General features: G+C 33.1%; 1 protein-coding gene and 1 pseudogene across 1 annotated transcript; both read right to left on the bottom strand.

Annotated features, from left to right (window-relative positions):
• Positions 1–335: 335 nt before the first annotated feature.
• Positions 336–1,812, bottom strand: LOC149260010 (LEAF RUST 10 DISEASE-RESISTANCE LOCUS RECEPTOR-LIKE PROTEIN KINASE-like 1.1 pseudogene; annotated as a pseudogene).
• Positions 1,813–1,921: 109 nt separating this feature from the next.
• LOC149260009 (LEAF RUST 10 DISEASE-RESISTANCE LOCUS RECEPTOR-LIKE PROTEIN KINASE-like 2.7) lies at positions 1,922–14,275 on the bottom strand. Its single transcript, XM_089456138.1, has 2 exons — positions 13,507–14,275; positions 1,922–2,049 (listed from the first exon to the last, which is right to left on the bottom strand). The coding sequence occupies exons 1-2, from the start codon at positions 14,273–14,275 to the stop codon at positions 1,970–1,972; spliced, it is 849 nt and encodes a 282-aa protein (XP_089312264.1). The 3' UTR covers positions 1,922–1,969.
• Positions 14,276–23,535: the final 9,260 nt, after the last annotated feature.

Here is a 23,535-nt window from a genome sequence, read left to right as displayed (position 1 = left end):
AAAAATTATTGGCCCATTCAAATTCTACAAATTAAACAATTTAAACTCAAATTTTTAAAAATCTCTTCCATATCTTATTTAAAAATTAATCAAAAAAATATCCAAAATTTAATCTATAACTTAGACTATATCTTACCAACTATTTCATCTTTAAAATAAATGAATCTTATCAACTATATAAAATCAATAATGATAATAAATAACATATCTCTCCATAGAATAAATAAATAATAATATATATCAGTGTGTATATTTCTATAATAAAAATTGATATTATTGAATTTTATTCTTTATATTTTCTTTAATATAAAAAATAATGATGTAGATTTGTACAGATATAATACAATATAAACGGTTAGCACTAAGACAAGTAATTGACTAGAACTTAAACTGCTCTTACTTGAGCTAAAAATGTTCATAGACGTATTTAGCTATTTCGGTTGGATTAAACCCACAGAGAGAAGTATGTTCTGTAAACTGGCTAGTGAAACAACTATATTGTAAAAAAAAACCCTTCTTTGCAGCGATTGTACTGAAACTGGCTGGCAAAAGGCGTGAAGAGTCTTCATAGGTTCAAAGCGGTACATGGTGGATGTCATCACAAAGTGGATGGGAACCATGGTCCTCCTTGGTAGTGGAGGTTATGCTAGCACATTTGTCTTGAACAGATATGGGAGATTCTGGCTCTATGGTTGGCTGTTCGATGCCAGAAAATGATCCCCACTGTTCACCTGGAGCTGTTGAGGTGTCCTGTGATTTTCTGATTTGCTCCAGCTGAGCAACAACTTCATTCATGTGTGGTCTGTCATCCCTCTCTGGTACTAGGCATGTGAAGGCCAATTCTGCAGCTGCATTCACCTCGACCTTCACATTTGGATTCACTTCAATCTCCAGCTGCTCATCCACTAGTTCATGCACTGCCCCTTCTTGGATCTTCGTCACCGCCACGTGTGCAAGGTTGATTTCCTTCTTCTTCCGATTTATGTCGACTGCTAATTTCCCAGAGATGATCTCCACCAATACAACCCCGAAGCTGTACACATCAGATTTCTCCGTCAGTTGATAATACTGATGGTATTCTGGGTCAACATAGCCGGGTGTGCCTAGTGGAGCAGTAGTGACATGTGAGGCATTACCTGGCATAAGTCTGCTGAGCCCAAAATCTGCTATCTTCACATTGAAATCCTCGTCCAAGAGAATATTGGAGGATTTCACGTCTCTGTGGAATATAGGAGGATCAAGGCTGTGAAGGAAAGCTAAAGCCTGGGCAGTTTGTATAGCAATGTTTAAACGAGTGTCCCATGGTAATCCCTCGGGACTTCTGCGGTGGCCATGAAGATGATCAGCCAAGGTCCCATTTGAGACAAATTCATATACCAACAAAAGCTCTGGACTGTCTTGATAGGAACAGCCATAAAGACGAACCACATGTGGATGATTCAAGGTTGAAAATGCCATCACCTCGTTGACAAACTGTTCGACCCTTCTAACATTGTCGTGATAAAGCCTCTTTACGGCCACACTTCGTCCATCCCCGAGCTTTCCAAAATAGACGGACGCAAACCCTCCATCCCCAACTTCGTTCTCTTCATCGAAGTAATTTGTAGCCTGACAAAGTTCTTCGTAAGAGAATATAGGCAAATTGCTTATGTTAATCCCACTGAGTCCAGCTGCTTCTGGGTCCCTTCTCTTGTGTTTGTTGAAGCCAGTTGTAAAATCCCTGCTAAGAGCTTTTCTTTTCTTCACATAAAATATCATGAATGCTATGACTGCTAATGCTGTCAGCCCAGCCACAGACCCTACAATGTAGCAATTTGCTATCGAATGAAGAGATCGATAGCAATATACCCAAAAGAGAATATTAGTGAATAAGATTGATCGCAATCCCCAAACAGAATATTAATTGAAGCAAAAATGCAAATTCAGCGCGATCGGTTGAAGAGATCGATGGGAATCCCCAAATAAAATATTAATGGAAACAAAACATAAATTCACCTCCATTGACGAGATCATATTTACCTCTCATACTCGCTGATTTTTTTCGACCTCCTGTATCAAGGATACACGGCGTTCGTTAAGAGAATGCATACATATAACATGACTTAAGATGACCGTTTAAGCATTATTTTTGTATAGAGAAAAACACATATACATAATTCACATATTATTGTATCTGAAAAATTATTAAAAAAATAAACATTAGGGTTGTTAAGGTCTGAACAAGAAGTTTTTCTGTTATTATACCCAAAAATGTCTTAACATTTATAATAAATATTAATTATTTATTTATATATATATATAATTTAAATTTATTTTAAATTAGCTTTTATTAAATATTAAAAATTTCAAATTTATAAATATTTTAACTATTATTTTTAGAGCTAACCGGATCGCAAATGGTTACTCTTATATAGAAGTTATATATTTTTATTAAATATTTTTGTTAGTTGTTAAGCTTGTATCTATTAATATTGTATTGGCATTAGTTACTTTCTTTATTTACACTTGGATGTTAAAAAAATTTTTTTTATATGGAGATTTGGATGAGATATAGATGGAACAACTAGAGGAATTTGCTCACAAAAGAAGGTCAGTTTACTTACTCAAGAAATTTTATGGCCTAAAGAAATGTCACAAGCAATGGTACAAAAAGTTTGATTCCTTCATTATGAGCCAAAATTATAGAAGAAGTAATTATGAATATTTTGTTTAAGTTCAAAATTTTGAATGATATATTCATTATCTTGGAGTTATATGTTGATGATACACTTGTGGAAAGCAAAGTCATGGAAAAGATCAGAAACCTAAATACTCAAGCGGTTAGGATCTTTTGAGGATCTAAGAGCCAGAAAACAAATCTTGGGCATATAAATACATAAAGATATAAAAAACAGTAAGCTCAGGTTTTCACAATAGAGGTATGTTAAGAAAATACTTGTAAAATTTAGAATGATTAATGTGAAACCTACTAATATCCCTTTAGCTTCCCGTTATAATATGTTTTTTATGTTCATATCCTAGTAGTGAGGAAGAAAAGGATTATATGTATCGTGTACCATATGCTAATATAGTAAAAGTTTTGTTGTATGAGATAGAATGTACTTAGCCAAATATTTCGCATGTAGTGGGTGTTGTTAGTAGGTACATGGAAAATCCTAGAAGAGAGCATTGGAATGCAATGAAATGGGTGATTCGGTATCTTAGACATACAAGTGATTATTGCATCATCATTAATGGTTGTAGTGATTTCGTCTATGGTTATGTTGATTCATATTTTGCACATGATTTGGACAAGATAAGGTCTACCTCTAGTTATGTCTTTAATCTTAAAAAAAGATTTATTAGTTGGATGTCAAATCTTCAAAAAATAGTTGTTTTATCCATTCTAAGGAAGAATATATTTTTGTCTCACATGATTGAAAAGATTAAATTTGGTTGAGGGGTCTTTTGGGTGAGCTTGGAAGAACACAACCTTGCAATTGTATTCTATGACAATCTATGCTATCTATTTGGTTAAAATTTGAGATTATCATAATAGTACTAAGAATATTGATACTAAGTATCATTTTTTAAGACAACTTATTGATGGAGATCTAAAGGTTCACACTTAAGAAAATGATACACACATGTTTACAAAATCAATGTTGTTAAAGAAGTTGTGGTAGTGTCTCGCTTCTCTTGGCTTATAAAAGACTGATAAAAAGTCTTGGAAAAAGTATCAAATACAATTGTTATCAAAGTGGAGATAGTTAGAATTATTGACAACAAAATTAAAATAAATTATAAAAGCCAAAATTTACTTCATGTAATTATTTTTGATAGTTTAAATAACAATGTTGATTTATGATACTAATAGTAGTTTATATAATGAATGTAATGGTGGCAAAATAGATATATCAAGTAATGGTGCCAAAGTAAATATATCAAGGCATCTTAAGATATGAGTGGAGAGTTTTGCCATGTAAAATTTGTTTGTGTGAGTTATTCATCATATTTATGTGATTATTTCTCCAGATTAATATTATATTTAGGTTGCAAATTCCTATGTGCTTTTGTAATAAGGTGCTTGACAAAATTTAAAAGTTAAACTGACCTAGACCTAAATTTAGGTTAAAGCTAAATTTATCAATCACAAGGTTGGAATTCTTAATCTATAAACTTATAGATAAATGTTATAGAATTAAATGATTCGAAAAGTGAAACATTAAGAAATTTAACTTCATAATATTTGATAAATAAAAATTTAAAATAAATATAGGTTATTTTATGTTTTTTATTTAAAAAGATAAATAAATGTATTGCTTATAATTTAATACAACAAAAAATGTGTAATTTATATGTTTAATAAAATATGTTAAAAAATTATAATTTAGTTGATTTTTATGATTTATTTTTGTTTATTAATTTTGGCAAGATGTATTATGAGATGGGTGTTTTGATGTCTATTAATATTTTTTAGCTATTTAATTAAATAACTTCCTTAGTTTTTTTCTAAAGAAAAATCGTAATTTTGTTCTATTTAATTTAAATAACTGCATTAATTTTTTTCTAAAGAAAAATCGTAATTTTATTCAACCTGTAAACAAGGACAAAAATACATTTTCTAGATACCAGTGGGAATTCAATCACATCATCCAAAAGATATACAAAAATATGAGCTCAAAGTTCCTAAAATGACCTTCCTCTACTAAATGAGGGACAAAATTACATTTTGTAGATACCGTCGGGAATTCAATCACATCATCCAAAAGATATACAAAAATATGAGCTCAAAGTTCCTAAAATGACCTTCCTCTACTAAATGAAGGTCCATGAAACAACTATTAAAAAATTACATTTTGGGCTTAATTATAAAGAGACTTAACTACCCTTTTCTTCCTTTCTTTTTCTAACTTTTCCCCTGATCCCTTGATTCGGAGTGGCGTTTACAATAGCAAGTTGATTCTCTTTCATAGTTACCATTTAAATCTCTCCCACATTTGAGGAGCCCTCTTTCTCTAAGTCAACTCTCTAATGCATGAGGTATTGTAGTTGTTCACTAGTGTGCTTTGGATATGCTCAAGCTCTTCTTCCACATATATTCCTTGTGTTTTCTGAGTAGCCATAGAGTTCTCTATTATTTTATCTGTCATCTTCATCTGAGGAATGTTGCTCATGAAACCACCAACTCTTTGGCTTTGCAGGTTGTTTATTTTTCCCTTTTGGATATTTCTTTGTTTGTGGACATGTTTTTTGTAGATGTCTAGTTTGAAGGTAGATACGACATCAAAAATCTGTATTTTCAAATTCTAAATGCTAGATCCATTAAATGGATACGATCAAGTAAACTCTTACTAAGTTCTACTTCAACACAACTCCTAACAAAGGTAAAAATTCCTTTTGAAGGTCTATCCAAATCCAACTTTACAAACTTCCCCAAAGTGTTTCCAAATCTTTCTAGAACTTTGTGGTGCCAAAAAAGCAGAGGAAGATTGTGTAATATGACCCATATCGACATTTTGGAAACCACCATAGTGTAGGCATCAAACCTTGGAAACCATGGGGTTATGAAAAGGTCTACACCGCCCCAAAACCAAGACCTTCATTTAGAACTAACTAGCAAATTGTACAACAGAAAAACCCCTAAAACAAAAATGGATTTCACATTTTGAGGTCCAAATTGTACATACCCAATGATGTAGATCGTTCCATTTTGGAGAAAACATGTTATATGTACATATGACTACTCGGGACTCGAGGGTAGAGAACCCAAACATGTTATATGTACATATGGCTACTCGGGACTCGAGGGTAGAGAACCATTTTGTGACTTCTGGATCATTCATTGCCATTCTCAGAACATGGTCCATTTGTTCCATGATGCCAGGTCTAGGAATATTGATGTTTGGATCTGATTTGTTTTGTGACTCAACTTGCCTCTTCATTACATCTTTAAATGAGATTGGCCCCTTAATGTTGCTAGTCCCAAGAAAACCCCCCTCAGTTGCAAGTTAACTATGATTGAGGAATTTTATTTGATGATATAGTTTTGTAGCAGAAAGTCTTGCAAAGATCTACCCACATAAATTAGTTTTTGAAACTCCATCAAAATACCTAATCTATTTTGGATCTTCCACTTCAGATCAAGCGCTAAAGATCCACCCCGAACTAGTTAAAAATAATGGAGAAATGGTTATATGGTTGTAACGTATCTCCTTAGTTTAGGATTAGTTCCTAGAGTTTAGGAGGTTGTTTACAACTACCTATTTTTCAGTGATGTATTTAATATTGTAATATTCATTTGATGTAATGCAGAGTGAACGAGAGAGAGAGAGTCTCCTCTTTGTTTGAGTGCAGTCTCCCAAGTGCTGTACACACCTGTGAGCTGCAACTCCATTTAATTCAAAGTGTGATTTTTATCTTGGTATCAGAGCTTAGGGTAGAGGTAGCCTCAATTTTCTTTTTTAGGGATGTGTCATTAGTTACATTTCTGTAATGGTAGGAGTACATGTAAATGTGTCTGTGTGATCAGGTGGAACTGCAGTAACACCTGGAGCGAAGTGTCTCAGATGATTGATCATCTCTGAGCCAGAGAAAAGGTTGAGCAATTGGCGCGGATTTTTTGAAAACAATCGCGCCAATCCAGAACAAAATAGATTGGTGCTATTTTTTAAATAACAGACATGCCAATTGGCGCCAGTTTGGGGCTAATAAGCGCGCCAACAAAATTATAACTAAATTGGTGCGGATCCGTGGCTGTTAAGCGCGCCAATTTCCGTGGACACCGTGAATTTTTATTTTCAGCAATTGGCACGGATTTGTAGCTGATCAGAGCGCCACAGAGCCAACCTATTTCTCTCTGGAAATCTGCAATTTTTTGTTGCAAATCGGAGTTGCCCGGTGGTGGCACGTGGAGATTTATGCTCGGTGGTAGCAGATTTGATTTGCCCGGTGGTGGCGAATTGAGGTTCCTTGATCCACTCGGATCGGACCTGCCCGGTGGTGGCGAATTGGGATTCCGTGATCCGCTCGGAGGTAGCAGATCGGACTTGCTCGGTGGTGGCGCAGTGCAGCTCCTTGATCTGTTCGGTGGAAGCAGATCGTCTTTGCCTAGTGGTAGCGTGTTGCAGCTTGCTTGTTGATCTGTTCAGTGGTAGCAAATCAGTTTTTTCCCGGTGGTGGCACAGTGAAGTCCCTAATCTGTTCGGTGGTAGCAGATTGGACTTTCCCGGTGGTGACACAATGAAGTTCCTGATCTGTTCGGTGGTAGCAGATCGGACTTGCCCGGTGGTGGCCAATTGGAGTGTTCAGTTGGGAAAAAATGAACAATAGTATAGAATCATACCTCCACGAGTCTAGCAAACTCGATTGAACGAATTTCTCCAACTGGAAATTCAAAATGCAAACTTTGCTGGAGAGCGTAAATGCATGGGCGATCGTTGAGGGAAATGAGCCGAGATCCAAAACAGCGACCCAAGAACAAGACTGGGATAAAAGAGAAACGAAAGCAAAAGTTATACTGAAGATGTCTGTTAAGGACAATATTATCCCACATATCAGAGATTCCAAGACAGCCGCTGATCTATGGAAAACGATCAAGAACCTGTACGAGACTCAGAATACAAATCGTGTTCTGGCACTCAAGGGAAAATTGTTTGCATTGAAGATGGACGAGAATGACTTCGTTGGTGGATTCATGGCCAGAGTCAAGGATCTGAGAGACAAACTGGGAGCTATTGGAGAAAAAGTGTCTGACTCAGATCTAGTTACACTCACATTGAACAGAATGACGGATGAATATCAGACATTCATCACAGGACTGTCAGTGAGGGAGAAAGCCCCTTCATTTGATGAGCTGACAACGATTCTGCTCCAGGAGGAGGAGCAAAGACAGAATCTGAAAACTCAAAGCAATGACCTAGCTCTGATGGCGAAGAGGCGACAATACAGAGGAAAGCAGCACCAGCATTAGCACCAGCAACCGCAGCAGCAACAACAGAAGGGGGCCAACTCTTTTCAAAAGAGACCATTCAGAGGTATGACTGATAATTATGTTAAGAGATGTTTTTATTGTGGGAAACCTGGTCATCAGATTAAAGAATTCTATAAGAGGTAGGCGGATGAAAGAAAAGGCAAATAGAGGAAACATCAGGGCTATTTTGCTGGAGAAGAGGAGGACCACAGCCATGATCTTCGACTATTCACAGTCGATTGTGCTCTTTCAGCATCAAAGGGAGATGAGGACGACATATGGTATGTCGACTCTGGCGCATCCTCACACATGACCGGTAAGAAGGACTGTTTTGAATTTCTTGAAGAATCTGCATGTGGATCAAAAATTTATCTAGGAGATGACAGTGGGTATGAGATCAAAGGATGTGGAGATATTCCTGTGAAGCTACCTAGTGGCGACATTAAACATCTTAAAAATGTATTATATGTTCCAGGAATTAAGAAAAACTTGATCTTTGTCTCAATGATTACAGACCAGGACATGCAGGTGCAATTCTTTAAGAATGGTTGTGTCATTAAGGATAGCCAGATGGAAACAGTTGCAACAGGAGTGCGCGTGGGGAATTTGTACAGATTGGATGCAAAGAGTATGCCACGAAAAGCAATGGTTGCAGCTAGATCAACAGTCGAAAATCTCTGGCATCAGAGATTTGGACATCTCAATTTGCAAGACCTCATCTTACTTCAGAAGAAAGGTATGGTCGATGGACTCCCTGTTTTTCATAATGTCAAGCTGGAATGTGATGGATGTGCATTAGGGAAAATGCATAGAGAAGAATTCCCTTTGCATGTCAACAGAAAGGAAAGAGACATCCTAGAACTAGTGCATACAGATATTTGTGGACCTATGCAAACTAGGTCCTTAGGAGGTGCATATTATTTTCTGTTGTTTACAGATGACTGCACTAGGTTTTCATGGGTGTATTTTTTAAGTAAAAAGAGTCAAGCCTTTCGGTACTTTAAAGAGTTCAAATCTATGATAGAGAACCAAACAGGAAAGAGGATAAAGATTCTCCGCTCGGATCAAGGGGGAGAATACAGGTTAGGAGAGTTCATGAACTTCTGCAAGCAGCATGGGATTATGCAGCAATTCACAGTGCCACACACTCCACAGCAGAATGGAGTAGCAGAATGCAAGAATAGAACTCTTGTGGAGTGCGTGAGAAGTATGCTTCAAGGTAAAGGTATATCGAATGGTCTTTGGGCAGAAGCCATTAATACTGCTGTTTATTTAAAGAATAGGAGTACTACTAATGTCTAGGCTTCAAAACCCCCTTTGAAGCATTGTTTGGACTCAAACCAGCAGTTAGTCATTTAAGAATATTTGGATCTAAAGCTTATGCTCATATACCAAAAGCAGATAGAAAGAAGTTAGACCCCAAAGCCTTGAAATGTATATTTGTAGGATATGGCACAGAGTATAAGGCATACAAGTTATATAATCTTGTGACTCATAAAGTTTTTGCAAGCAGAGATGTTGTCTTTCATGAACAGACTGAAGATGGAAAGGAAGACTCTAGCAATGGCAGCCACATTCCGTTGCTGATAGAGATGAACAACGACGAAGATGAAGAGCAGGAGCAGGAGCAGAAATAGCAAGAAGTAGCAGCAGATAGTGTAATAAATGATGACCCAAGCCCGGAAAGTGCTGAAACAGATAAAGTTGAGGTAAGTCCTCTACCAAGAAGATCAGGTAGGAAGACTAGACTACCTAAAAGATTGAAAGGCTATGCTTTAATGTCCAAAATTTTAAACATTGTAGAACCTTCAAACTATGAAGAAGCAAGTAAATCACATGAATGGAGGGCTGCAATGCATGAGGAAATTGAATCAATATATAGAAAACATACTTGGGATTTAGTTGAGTTGCCTGAAGGAAAAACCCATATAGGTTGTAAGTGGCTGTATAAACCTAAGATAAATGTAGATGGGAGTGTAGAAAAATTCAAAGCTAGACTGGTAGCAAAGGGTTATTCACAGCAAGAAGGCATAAATTTCGATGACACCTTTGCCCCTGTAGCTAAACTAAATACAATCAGAATGCTAATCTCTTTAGCAACAAAACATAAATGGAAGCTACACCAGCTAGATGTTAAGTCCGCATTTCTGAATGGAGAATTAAAGGAAGAAATTTATTTATTATAGCCTCTTGGTTTTGTGAAAAAGGGGCAGGAGCATTTAGTGTGTAAATTGCATAAGGCACTTTATGGTTTGAAACAAGCACCCAGGTCATGGTATGAGAAAATTGATTCATTTTTTTATACAGCATGGTTTTCATAGGAGCCTCAACGACCCAAACCTGTATACCGTGATAAATAAACAGAGGAAAATCATTTTGATTTCTTTGTATGTGGATGACATGATTATAACAGAAAATGCAAATAATTTGATCAAAGAAATCAAGCAGCAAATGTCACAAGTATTTGAAATGAAAGACCTTGGAGATCTTCATTATTGCCTAGGTTTGGAGGTGTGGAAAGATTCTGGTCAGACTTTTCTAACTCAAGGAAAGTATGCCAGAACCCTGTTGGAAAGATTCAGAATGGAACAGTGTAAAACAGCAGTAACACCATTGCAGCAGAATCTCAAGTTAAGCAGTGATGATGGCACAAAACAGTTGGATGCCACTTTGTATAGACAACTAGTGAGAAGTTTGTTATATCTCACGACAACTAGACCTGACCTGGCATATTTTGTTCGTGTGCTGAGCCAGTTTATGTCCAGACGACTTGAGAGTCACTGGATTGCAGCAAAATGTGTGTTGAGGTACCTTAGTGGTACTTGTAATTATGGTATTTTATACACTGACATTTCTGATGTAACTTTAGCAGGTTATTCAGATTCTGATTGGGCAGGTGACCTGGATGATTGTAGATCAATCACAGGTTACGTATTTAGTATTGGATCCGGGGTTATTTCATGGAGTAGCAAAAAGCAAAGTATTGTAGCATTATCATCATGTGAAGCTGAGTACCAGGCCTTGGGTGCAGCTACATGCCAAGCTATCTGGTTGAGGAGATTGCTTAGTGATGCAGGCGAAGGACAGAAAGAAGCAACCAGCATCAAAACTGACAACCAGAGCACAATAAAACTTGCATACAATCCAGTTTTCCATAAAAATACTAAACATATTGACACTCAGTTTCATTTTGTTCGAGAAATGATACAGTCAAAAGAAATATGTGTGGAGTATTGTAACACTTGTGATAATTTAGCTGATATTTTTACTAAGCCTCTAGGGTGAGTAAAGTTTGAGTTATTTAGAGGGATGTTAGGAGTGCAAAATAACCCTTTCTCCATTAAGGGGGGAGTTAAAAATAATGGAGAAATGGTTATATGGTTGTAACGTATCTCCTTAGTTTAGGATTAGTTCCTAGAGTTTAGGAGGTTGTTTACAACTACCTATTTTTCAGTGATGTATTTAATATTGTAATATTCATTTGATGTAATGCAGAGTGAATGAGAGAGAAAGTCTCCTCTTTGTTTGAGTGCAATCTCTGAGGTGCCATACACACCTGTGCACTGCAACTCCTTCATTTAATTCAAAGTGTGATTTTTCTCTGAACCCCATTGAGGACTGATCTCTCAACTGAAGTTTTCGCAAAAAAATTGATAAGACTCCTCCTGGCCCTCATCTAGTTGAACTCTCTATGCAACCCACTCACTGTGCACATCCACCTGGAACGAGACATCACGACAAAGATCTACAGAAAAAGGACCCAATCGATCCAGATCACAACACATAAAGGCGTGATCCACCAATTCCGGGTCATTTAATAGTAGATCTACGACTAGTGAGGGTTCTATCGGATCCTTCTCCCACCTTCCTACAAAAAAAACGCCTCTTCAAAGCTATGGATGACAAATCAACGTCCTAATCCTCGCTGAATATTTTTCTTTACCCTTACATTTCGATCCTTGCATTTTAGTGAGCTAATGGCTTCTGTGGGTGGTAGGATCGTACATAAAAGCAGATCTGCTTGAATACGACAGTAACCCCACGAATACGTCTTGAAGCCAGCCATAACCTGGGTTGAGGTCATGGTTGAGAGCGACCTTCCCATGGCATTGTTCTCCAAGCTCTCTAAGAGCAAACGGCTGCATGGTAGCGTCACTCTTCGCATCACGAGAGCTAGAGCAAACCCTAGCTTGGTTCTCCATCTGACTCTTCATGTTTAGACTGATGACCGACAATATGTATGATATACCATTAAATTAAAATATATTATCAAATAGCTGCATTAGTTTTATATAATAAACTGTTTTTTTTTTTAATTAAAAAATAATATTTAATATTTATTTATAATAATAAAATATATTAATTACAAATTACACGGAAGAAAAAAATGGTTACATTAAATATTTTATAATTCTTTATAAGTATGCAAATTTACTTGCTATATAATTCTGATTTTTTTATGGAATTAAAAATGGTATCTAAGAATTTATTTGGTATATTAAAATTTAAATTTATTGTATTGAGTTTAAAGGTTATAATTAAAAACAAAAATGAATATAAATGTTTGGTTTTTTTAATTAAAAGTATTATAAAACATCAATAATCTCACTTTTAACCATAAATAAAATAGTTTAGGTGACATATAATAAATAAAAAAAAATGGCCATACTAAAGGGAAGTGATAAAAATATTTCACTTTCTTTCAAAAATAAATAAAATATTTTAGGTGGCATATAATAAAAAATAAAAGTGGCCAGGGGAAGTGGTAAAAATATTTCACTCACTTTCAACCATAAATAAAATATTTCAGGTGGCATATAATAAAAAAATAAAAGTGGCCAGGGGAAGTGGTAAAAATATTTCACTCACTTTCAACCATAAATAAAATATTTCAGGTGGCATATAAGAAAAAAACAAATGTGGCCATATTGAAGGGAAGTGGTAAAAATATTTCACTAACTTTCAACCATAAATAAAATATTTGAAGTGACATATAATAAAAAAATAAAAGTAGCCATACTAAGGGGAAGTGGTAAAAATATTTCACTCTTTTATGAGAGATTTTTTGGCGTAAATCATAAAAATCTCTCATAAACCTGATATGAATCACAAAAGCCTCAACTCAACAATATTTCACTCTCTTTCAATTATAAATACAATATTGTAAGTGACATTTAATACATGATTTTGATTGTCAAAATTTACATTCAAATAAAAATTTTCACCTAAAAAATTAATCCTTCTTAATTCTTGCTAGATCCATAATAAAAATAGATATAGAATAGTTTTATTACAATATTATTGATTGCACATGATGGAAAAATAAAAATTCTAATATTTAAAAGACACACCAAAATAAAAAAAACTATATATATAAATAATTAATATTGTGTCATATATTTTATTTTATATATATATATATATATATATATATATATATATATATATTTTAACTAAATCTTTTAAGCAAACAAAAATAAAATAAAAATGAAAATGAAAATAAACGTGCCCTAATTAATTGTAATAATATTTGCAGAAGGCTATGGAAGACTGACCACGGCATTTGTCAGGCTGTGATGTGCCATCGGGACAATAGCAAAGAAATTCTGTCGATTTGTTAAAACCGCAAATCCCTCTACTAATCAAACAAGCGCCACAGTTTTGATCTCTATACGAGTCGACCTGCCATTTCATCTCAAAACCCTGTCCTAGGAATGTCTCATTGATAATGGAATGATTGGACTGCAGAACCTCCTTCTTAATTGGTAGCTCCAGATGAGTTTTACAGAGAAGTGTCCCATTGAAGTCTATTTCTTCACTAGAACTAAAGTGCCAAACGTTGCCACATAACTCAACCGTCTTTAATGTATGATTCTTCCGAGAAAGCTTACGTTGGTCGCAGTCCCTCCAAAACGTCAGAATGCTGTATCCACTGGCCACTCGAAAATTCTTGGAATCATCCAACCACGATTGAGTGTAATTGTCTAAAATTTTGCCTCTATTCCCGCAGAAATTGTTGATAGTGACTGTGATACTATGATTAACGCTATTATTGTTCAACACATAGGGATGCAGTATCTGATATTCATTTCCGCTAATATTGAGCAGAGGCCTGTGAACTTCTGGGTGACAGGCAAGTTGAAAAGAAGGGTCACCACAGTGGCTTGATCTATTCCCAAATGGATAGCTGAAATTGAAGTTGCCACATCTATTATTAACAGAGGTACAATTGTTCCAATTATTCGGGAAACATGATATTGAGGAGGAGCAGAAGAGGATAAGGAGAGCGCATGCATGAAGGCGCGAGAGAGGAGTTGGAGACATTGCATTGAACTGGAAGAGAAAAACGTATTCCGTTCTCCTAGATTTATTTTTGAAGAGATATCACTGACTAGATAGAGGAGAAGGCAGGACGGGTTGTGCAAAGCAATGGGATTGGAAGGGAGTGGGCCAGAGCGTAGCCGTGGGATAGGCGGCATTCATTTAGCTCGGCCGACATTTTTGGGTGCTTCCTACTATGGTTTTGGCCGGAGTTTGAGAGGAATCCATTTGGGAAAATATCAGTGATTAGAGAAGGGCATTTGTAACCAACTTGATACGACAGGACGGGTTTTGCCAAACCACTGGGATTGGAAAAGAGAGGTTGTGGACGTTGCCGTGGGATAGGCGGCATTCATTTAGTTCTACCTATAATTTTTCTGTTTTAGATTATAATTTTGGCCGGAATTTGGGAAAAAATCTCACTCACTAGACTAGAGGGACATGAGTGACCGACTTGTTACGACAGCAGAGGTTGTGCAAAAGCACTGGGCTTGTGAAAAAGCACTGGGATTAGGAAAAAGTAAGTGTGCTGGTCAGGTAGAGTGTAACAATTATCAGGTTGTTAAAGCTTATACGGAGATATAACAATTGTGCTGTTTCAATCATGTATAACAATAACAATAACCCGCTAACCTGTTTCCTTGAGTTAACTTGTTTTCTTAAGTTCAAAGATGTCCCCATAACTCGCTAACCTATTTCTTTAAAATCCAAAAATACCTCAAAGAAGTCAAATTCTTAACCAAATAATAACCAAATAAAAACAATTTTAGAACATACTCTTAACTCGTAATTTTTCTATTAAAAGAATATTAATATTATTTAAAATTTAATATATTTTTATATAATTAACTTGTTTTCATTCTTAAAATTATTATTTCATTCAAATTACCCCATTTACAATTTGCATTTTACCTGCATAGTTGTAACATTAAAATACCAAACTATCACTATTCTTTTTAGGATAGATTCCTTTCAAATTCCCAACAAAATTATAGTCAGAAGCAGGGATGGAATTTGACGAGCATTTTGCCCGTCATAAGGTTTTTTGAACGTATTTGACGGCTGGAATTTGTTAATGCTTGTTTTGAATGACGTGCCCGGAAGACTAAAAAACGTATTTTTGACGTTTGGAACTTTTTCCAAAACGTTCTTACGCCCAGGGTTGGAATTTTTTTGAAAAACGTTATTAATACGGTAATACCTATTATTGTGTTAGGACCTATTCCCTATTATTGTGTTAGGACCTATTCCCTTAGCCGAAGATTTTTTCTCTGGGAAAGGATATACTATAGTTTCGGGATGGTAATGTTGATCAAATACGAAATGGTCTGGTCAGCAAACCAACATTAATTTGGAATCTTTCCCTGGACGATTTCGGGGATCTGTGCATGCCACTGCATGGTCTCCGTCTCCCTGTCTTTCCTCTTTCATCTTCGGATTCCAACAGTAGCAAACCCAACAAATGTGGGCTTGTTTTCTTTGTACAATCGAGATTCGAGTTCATGATTCACACTCTCTCTCAACGCATTGCCCATTCAAACTTACGCCCGTAGTCCAGCTCAAGATTGGCTCCAAACGAATGTGGGCTTGTTTTCTTTGTACAATCGAGATTCGAGTTCATGATTCACACTCTCTCTCAACGCATTGCCCATTCAAACTTAACCGAGTCGCCCAGCTGAAGATTGGCTCCAAGGAAACTGGGAGGAAATTAAAAATTGGTGCTTCAGGTTAGTGATTGATTTTTTATTCTTCAAACACTGTGGGTCTCCGTCTGATTGTTGCTAGCTTTTAATTTTTTATTTCATAAATTTCACAAGAGATTTGGATATGTGTAATTGCTCACTGCTCTTTAAACACGAGTTTATCATTATGGAGAATATGGTTTCTTGGAGATTTAAATTCTTTTATGAAATGGTTGTCCATTGTTTCACTGTCTACAAGTCTCTCCCAACATTTACTTAATACACATTATTAATTTACTTCTTTTTTTTGCGAACTTTTATTGAAGAAATAAAAAGTTACTTTGCATATGTTTCAGCATCTCTGTTTGGACTATAAGACTACTTTTGCTATCCAACAAAAACGTCCTACCTTCAACAAAAAACCAGCTGTTCTTTGAATGAACTGTTGTAGACCGTTTTTTCCTTCTAATCTGTTCAGCCATAAACTGTGACATCCCTTTCAAAAAGTGGCAACAGAACCATCATAAAAGACGGGTCCATCAAAGACATAAGCTTGGATCTGCTCCCTTGTATTGCTAAGCTTGTAAAAATAATCCATTGCTTTCTGTAAAATGGCATGGTATTGCACAAATGCAATTACAGTCACAAATACATCATCCTACGACAGTAAAAGTTATTGATGCAAAGATCATTTTAAGTAAAAATAAAAGAAAGATATTCGCTTCACTCTAGACACTGAAAATGTCTTCTATGCCTAATCCGAGTGAAACTCATCCAACATATTATATGATTTGTGTCGCTTTTTACACCTATTTCAATAAATGGGCGGTTTTGCATCGCATACAATTTTCGATTTTGTGAGGAACGACAGTGTCTCATATGACCACGAACTTGTCGTTATTCCTCGACTCTGTCTCATACGATTGGGAGACCAAGTGCCATGAATTTGTCGTCATTTCTCACCGTTTTTCACATTAGGGATGACCAACGAACATGTTCCAGTGGGCGTATTGAAACCATTTAGCATTACCCACGTTCACACGGCACGCCAGAGATGCTAACATGCACAACTGAAAAACTATATGTATACAGCCATCCTGATATGCGCGTTTTGATACTAAATCAAAACTACTACATCCTGTACAGGGCATGCAATTGAAGGAACATCGTTGGCGATACACTCCGTTTCAGAATTTCTGATATGAAGATAAACCCGAATTCGCTTTTTGGAATATTTACAAATTATTTTTGGACGGTCTGAACTTTTTCCTCCGAGCAAATTTCTCTCCATCAATGCAATTTTGACTTGGGTTTCATCACCCATTTGGATTTTCCTTTTCTTCAACCCAACAAATTACTGACAAATGGTGGGCAACAGTATTTCCCTCAGTATGATGAACTGGGGAGTCCCTAGTACCTACGATCTTTGCATTTTAAGGTATAGTAGTTGTTCACATGCAGGGTTGGAATTTCGATTTGAACTTTATATATATTAGTGTTTTATATATTTTTAATATTGACTTTATTGTTTTAATTATTTTTTTAATTTAATAAAAATTATAATAATTGATTTTTTCTTAATTTTAAAAAATATTAATAATAATTATTATTAAAATTATATATATATTTTGTTTATAAATAGTATATAGAAAATAATATAATCAATCTAAATTATATTTTGCTTTAGAGAAAATAGGGGGTGGTTCAAAAAATATGGAATTGTTATATATTATGTTTTTTAATATATGAGGATGTAATAAAATGTTGATAATTCTATAAAAAAAAATATTTCAAATTTAAGATTACGTAAGATTTAACAATATTATTATTTCAAATTTTGGTTTTTTTTCCTTACGATAAATATATGAAAATTTTCAACATAATTATTTATTGAATGGTAATTTTTTAATCAAAACTTTATTAGTGAAGGGTTAATTTATTATGATAACATCATTCTTAACGTTTCTTGATGGAAAGTATAAGGACCCAAAACGTCAAAAACAAATTGTATGACGGGTAAAGAAAAATCCAAATTCCAATCCTCGTCGGAAGCAGCCAAAATATATATGAATAAGAACAAAGATAGTAAGTGTTTAAGAAAACTCATAATACAAAGATTACAAAGTCAGCCTGTTATTTTAAAACATGTTAGGCTTGTTTTTAAACTAATTTTATGAATCAGATAGATATCTAAATTTTAATAACTAATTTTATGAATCAGATAAATATCTGAAGACAAATTTCATTAATTTGGAGAAAGTAATACGAGATAAGTTATCGGAGCTAAAATATATATGAACGAGTACGAAAACAAAGACGGTAAGTGTTTAGGAAAACTCATAATGTGAATATTACAAAGTCAATATGTTATTTTAAAACATCCGAGGATTTTTTAAAACAGATTTCATTTCAAATTTTATGTTTTGAATTAAAATAAAAAACTTTTCATCAAAACAATTTTTTTCGGAGAAATAAATATAAAAAGAAAATGAAAAATACAGATTAAATGGTCGGCAGAAAAGCCAACCCTAATAATAAAAGCAAATAAAAAAATATTAATAATAATATTATAAAAATATATTATTAATATAATATAAATCTTTATTAAAAATATTATTATTATTATTAATTTTATTTTATTTTTATGTAAGGTATTTTATATTGTGTGAAAAGAAAATTATATAGATCAATTTTTTTTTGTTATTAATCTATTTAAAAAATCATATTAGTGACATAGGTTTATAGTTTTGAAGACCTTATTTAACTAGAGTATTTTGTAAATAAAAATTCATAAAAATTGGTTTGTTGTATCGGAATTTGACATAGATCAATATGAGAATAGGAAAAAAGACTACTAAAACTACAAGAAAAAACCAAGTCATAACAACTACTGGGTAGCGTCTCTAAGCATGGCTACTTTCACTGTCTTCATCCTAAGAAAAATATGTATTAATTGATCTCCTAGCTAGAATGGTCACCTTGTTGTTTATATGATTTTTCCTTCTAATTCTAAGAATGTAGTAAAACTCTCTTTATGAGTATTCAAATAAGGTTTAACCTTATATCAGCTTCCGTCAATGAAGGGATGTGACTTGAGCACAAACAATGTGGCGGGAGAGCGTTGGAAAAAATATTATTAATATTAATATTAGTAAGAAAAAAATAGGTTAATCCAACAATTATAATTATATTATTAATTAACTATTAATCATATATATTATTAAAAGTAATAAATAATAATATATATTAATAATAAGTTTATTAATAATATATATTATTAGAAGTAATAAATAGTAATATATATTAATAATATAATAAAGAAAAAAAATACTAAAAGTGAGTTTTATATATCTATATATATATATATATATATAATAATTATTATATTTATCTATATATATATATAATAACACTACTATTGAGTTTAGTTTCGGAGTATTTATAGTAGAAATTATATTTGTCAATGTTTCAAATCTCAACAGGATTCATCATTAAGACTAATTTGAATGATGATAGAAGAAGTAGCTTTATGATAAGATCAATAGTTTAAAGAAATATTCTAATTGAAGGTCTACTAATAATTTTAATTTTTTATTTTTATTAATAATAATTATTAACAGTAATAATTTTTTTTATCCTAATCTTTAAATAAATTGTTTCTTATTATTTTATTTTTTATTTTTTTTAATACATTTCCTATTGGTTGAATAATGTAATAGTTAATTAATTGAATTGATAATTATTAATTCTAACAAAAAACAACAACTAATTTTCATTCTAAATAATAAATATTTATTTATTATTATTATTATTATCATAAATAAATTATTATTATTAATAATTTTGATGGTTTAATAATTGATAATAATAATAGTTAATTAGTTGAACATAATTTAAATTTAAATTATTATGTTTTCAATTCTAAAAGTAATTCTTCTTATAATTAATTAATAATCATTATTATTACTATCATAAAATTCTTTATTTTTAATAATAATTATTATTATAAATATTCAATAATAATAATAATTATTATGAATAATAATTTTATTTTAATTTTTTAATATAAGATTAGATAATTTTGATAAACTATATTAGATAAGATAGTTTTTAATTATATTATTATTATATGATAATATAAAAATAGATATTATTAACGGTTTTTGATATTATTATTATTATTATTATTATTATTATTATAAAAACCTAATAATAATATCTATTTTAATTTTATTCTAATGTATTGATAATATAATTATATAGCTATAAGATTAGCTAGTTATAAGAATAGGAGAGGAAAAACAACTATCTGATTACTTGGGGTGTTTTGGTGGTTTGAACCCCCTAATTAAGGGAAGCCAACTTCCACTGATCTCAATCCATTGTCCTTATTGAGATTCTGTGGATGTTTTATAATCTCAAGAGCCTCCTTGATCTTCCTTCTTTGATATTGCTCTTCCGTTGCAATAATTGAGGTGCTTTTGAAACTGAGATCTAATGTGGTTGTACATGGGGCACTCTAAGAAGAAGTGATTTCCATCCTCGATGTTCGTATTCTCACAGAGATGGCTGAACCTTTCCATCCATGGTGTTTTAGGAGCTACCCAACGACCCATTTCACTATGGAGCTCATGAGGGTTCATTCTAATCTTGGCTATATTAATTTTCTTCTTTGCGCTTGTTAAAATAGAGAGATACTTCTGATATTCTAGGGTGGGGTTGATGACCTCCTTATAATATCTTAATTTTCTTTTAGCTACTAAATCATTCTCACACCACATTTTTTCTTTGAACTTAGAAGTAACAATACTTTTAATGTTATTAACGTTTTGCAATGCAACATTCTCGTCTATCTCCCAATGGTTTAACTAGGCCCTAGTGTCTTTACACCAACCTCGTTTGAGCCTTAGGTGGTTTTGGCTAGAATTTAAAGCTAACTTAGGAAGTCGGTGGTCTCCTATGTTATTGAGTTTTTGCTTGTACAACAGAAGCCTAGTCATAGCTAGGCTCTCGATAGGGGAAAGACCAACTTCTATAAGGAGAATAGGATAAGGTGTGTTGCTTTTAATTTTGAGGTTATAAAATGCTTCTGGACCCTAACTGACACCTATGATGGTCGAGGACCATGTAGCCCCCTCAGGCCCACTATATCTGACTGCACACGAGTGAGTGGAACCACTCGATGAGGCAAGGTTGCATCGACTCCCTAACCTCAAATGGGACACCCTTGTAATGGGCTGGGCGATTCTCTAGGTAGTCCCCTCAGGTCCACGCTTAACCCACTGTGGTACCCATAACAGTGAGGCAAGGCTGCCTCGGCTCCCTAACCTAACCTTTTGGGATTGTAAACTTCGTTAACTCGCACCCTCAAGGCCACTTGTCAAGAGTGGTCATATTAGAGAGAGGTAATGTGGTCCCTTTAGGGTGCCCCTAAATGACACCACTCAGTCAAGGTTCCAACAAGTCATGGTGTTCCAAGGTTTGACGCCATTTCTAGAATGAAATTGGTTATACTCGTATGCGACCCACTCAATGCTGTGCAATATTGAGCGCGATGCAATAATGAGTGCTTAAGTCATTAGGGTGTGAATAATAGTATGCCACACCTTCAAAAAGGGCATCAACACCCCTATGCCTTGCCCTATAATCATTATAGAGACTCAGTCAAGGTGCTATCACGCGAGCATCCCAATCAGGCTCTCAGCAATGAGTATAGTTCAGTTACATTAGTCTTGTTCATTGGGGTTCTATTAGCATGCCCACCATGGCTTTGTTCCACTCACTCCATGTGCGGTCAGATATGGTGGCCCTGAGGGGGCTACATGGCTCCAGACCATCGTAGGTGGGGACAACCCCACCTACGATGGTTGGTCCCTTGTTCCTTTTGGGGGGTCATCGAATAGGGGGGTCAACTTTTAATACCCTAAAGGGTAATAGAAATGTGTATGTAATTAAAAACTATACTATCAAAAACTATTAATAATATCTATTTTTATATTTTTATATTATTATGTAATGATAATATAATTAGAAACTATCTAATTTAATATAGTTGATCAAAACTATCTAATCATATATTAAAAAATTAAAATAAAATTATTATTCTTAATAATAATTATTATTATTGAATATTTATAATAATAATTGTCATTAAAAATAAAGAATATAAAGATTATTAATAAAAAAAATTATGATAATAATAATAATGATTATTAATTAATTATAATAAGAAATACTCTTAAAATTGAAAACATAATAATTTAAATTTAAGTTATGTTCAATTAATTAACTATTATTATTATCAATTATTAAACAATAATAATAATGATTATTAATTAAGTATAATAAGAATTATTTTTAGAATGGAAAACATAATAATTTAAATTTAAATTATGGTCAATTAATTATTATTATTATTATCAATTATTAAACGATTAAAATTAATAATAATAATAATTTATTTATGATAATAATAATAACTCTAATAATTAACAATAATTTATTTATGATAATAATAATAACTATTTATTAATTATTTAGAATAAAAATTAGTTTTTGCTTTTATTAGAATTAATAATTATCCATTCAATTAATTAACTATTACAATATTCAACCAATAGGAAATCTATTAAAAAAAATAAAAAATAGTAAGGAACAATTTATTTAAAGATTAAGATTAAAATTTTTATTACTATTAATAATTATTATTAATAAAAATTAAAATTAAAAATTAGAAATAAAAATAAAAATAAAAATTATTAGCGGATTTTCAATCAGAATATTTCTTTAAACTATTTATCTTATTACAAAGCTTTTATTCTATCATCATTCAGATTAGTCTTGATGATGGATCTCTGTTGGAATTCAAAATGTTAACAAATGTGATTTTTACTGTGGATACTCAGAGACTAAACTCAAAAGAAATGAACCACAAATGTCTAAAATCCAACACCATTATTAATATTAATAATACATATATTAATATTAATATATATTATTAAAATAATTTAATATTAATAAGTTAGTATTTCTATTAATAATATATTTCTATTAATAATATAGAAGTATGTATATTAATAATATAGAGGTATGTATTTGATTTCTTTTCAAAATTTTACTTGACAAATTTGTGAAGATTTAAAGTAAATGTGTATTTTGTAGTAATAGATTGAGTTACAGGGATAGAAGTTATAGTAATGGCGGTCCAAGTTATCTTGTGTTAGACCAGTACCGAACTCACCTAATTGCTAATTTTTTTAAATATAGAAAAAAGTATAATAAAACATAATAACTTATTACTAATAGTAATTAAATATTAAAAATAGAAATTAATAAAAATGAAAACAAACAAAAAAAACTATCAAAACTAAATAAAAACAAATAAAAACTTAATAATTCATAATGAAACAAACACTAACCATTACAACATGCACGATTTTTTTTTGTCCATATCCTAACTTAACATTTTTTGGACTGAAAGAAAGATTCGATAGGACGGACGACCCAGCTTCGAACCCCCGAAAGGATCCATCCGACTACAGTTCTCAGGGTCGCATGGCGAAGGAGGAGGATCGACGGCCA

This window comes from Pinus tabuliformis, chromosome 6 (genome assembly GCF_031772625.1).
Source record: "Pinus tabuliformis cultivar Carrire ecotype Pingquan chromosome 6, CPIR1, whole genome shotgun sequence".
Lineage (NCBI taxonomy): Eukaryota > Viridiplantae > Streptophyta > Pinopsida > Pinales > Pinaceae > Pinus > Pinus tabuliformis.
Note: the sequence above shows the minus strand (reverse complement) of the source record. Positions and strands in the feature narration are given on the sequence as shown.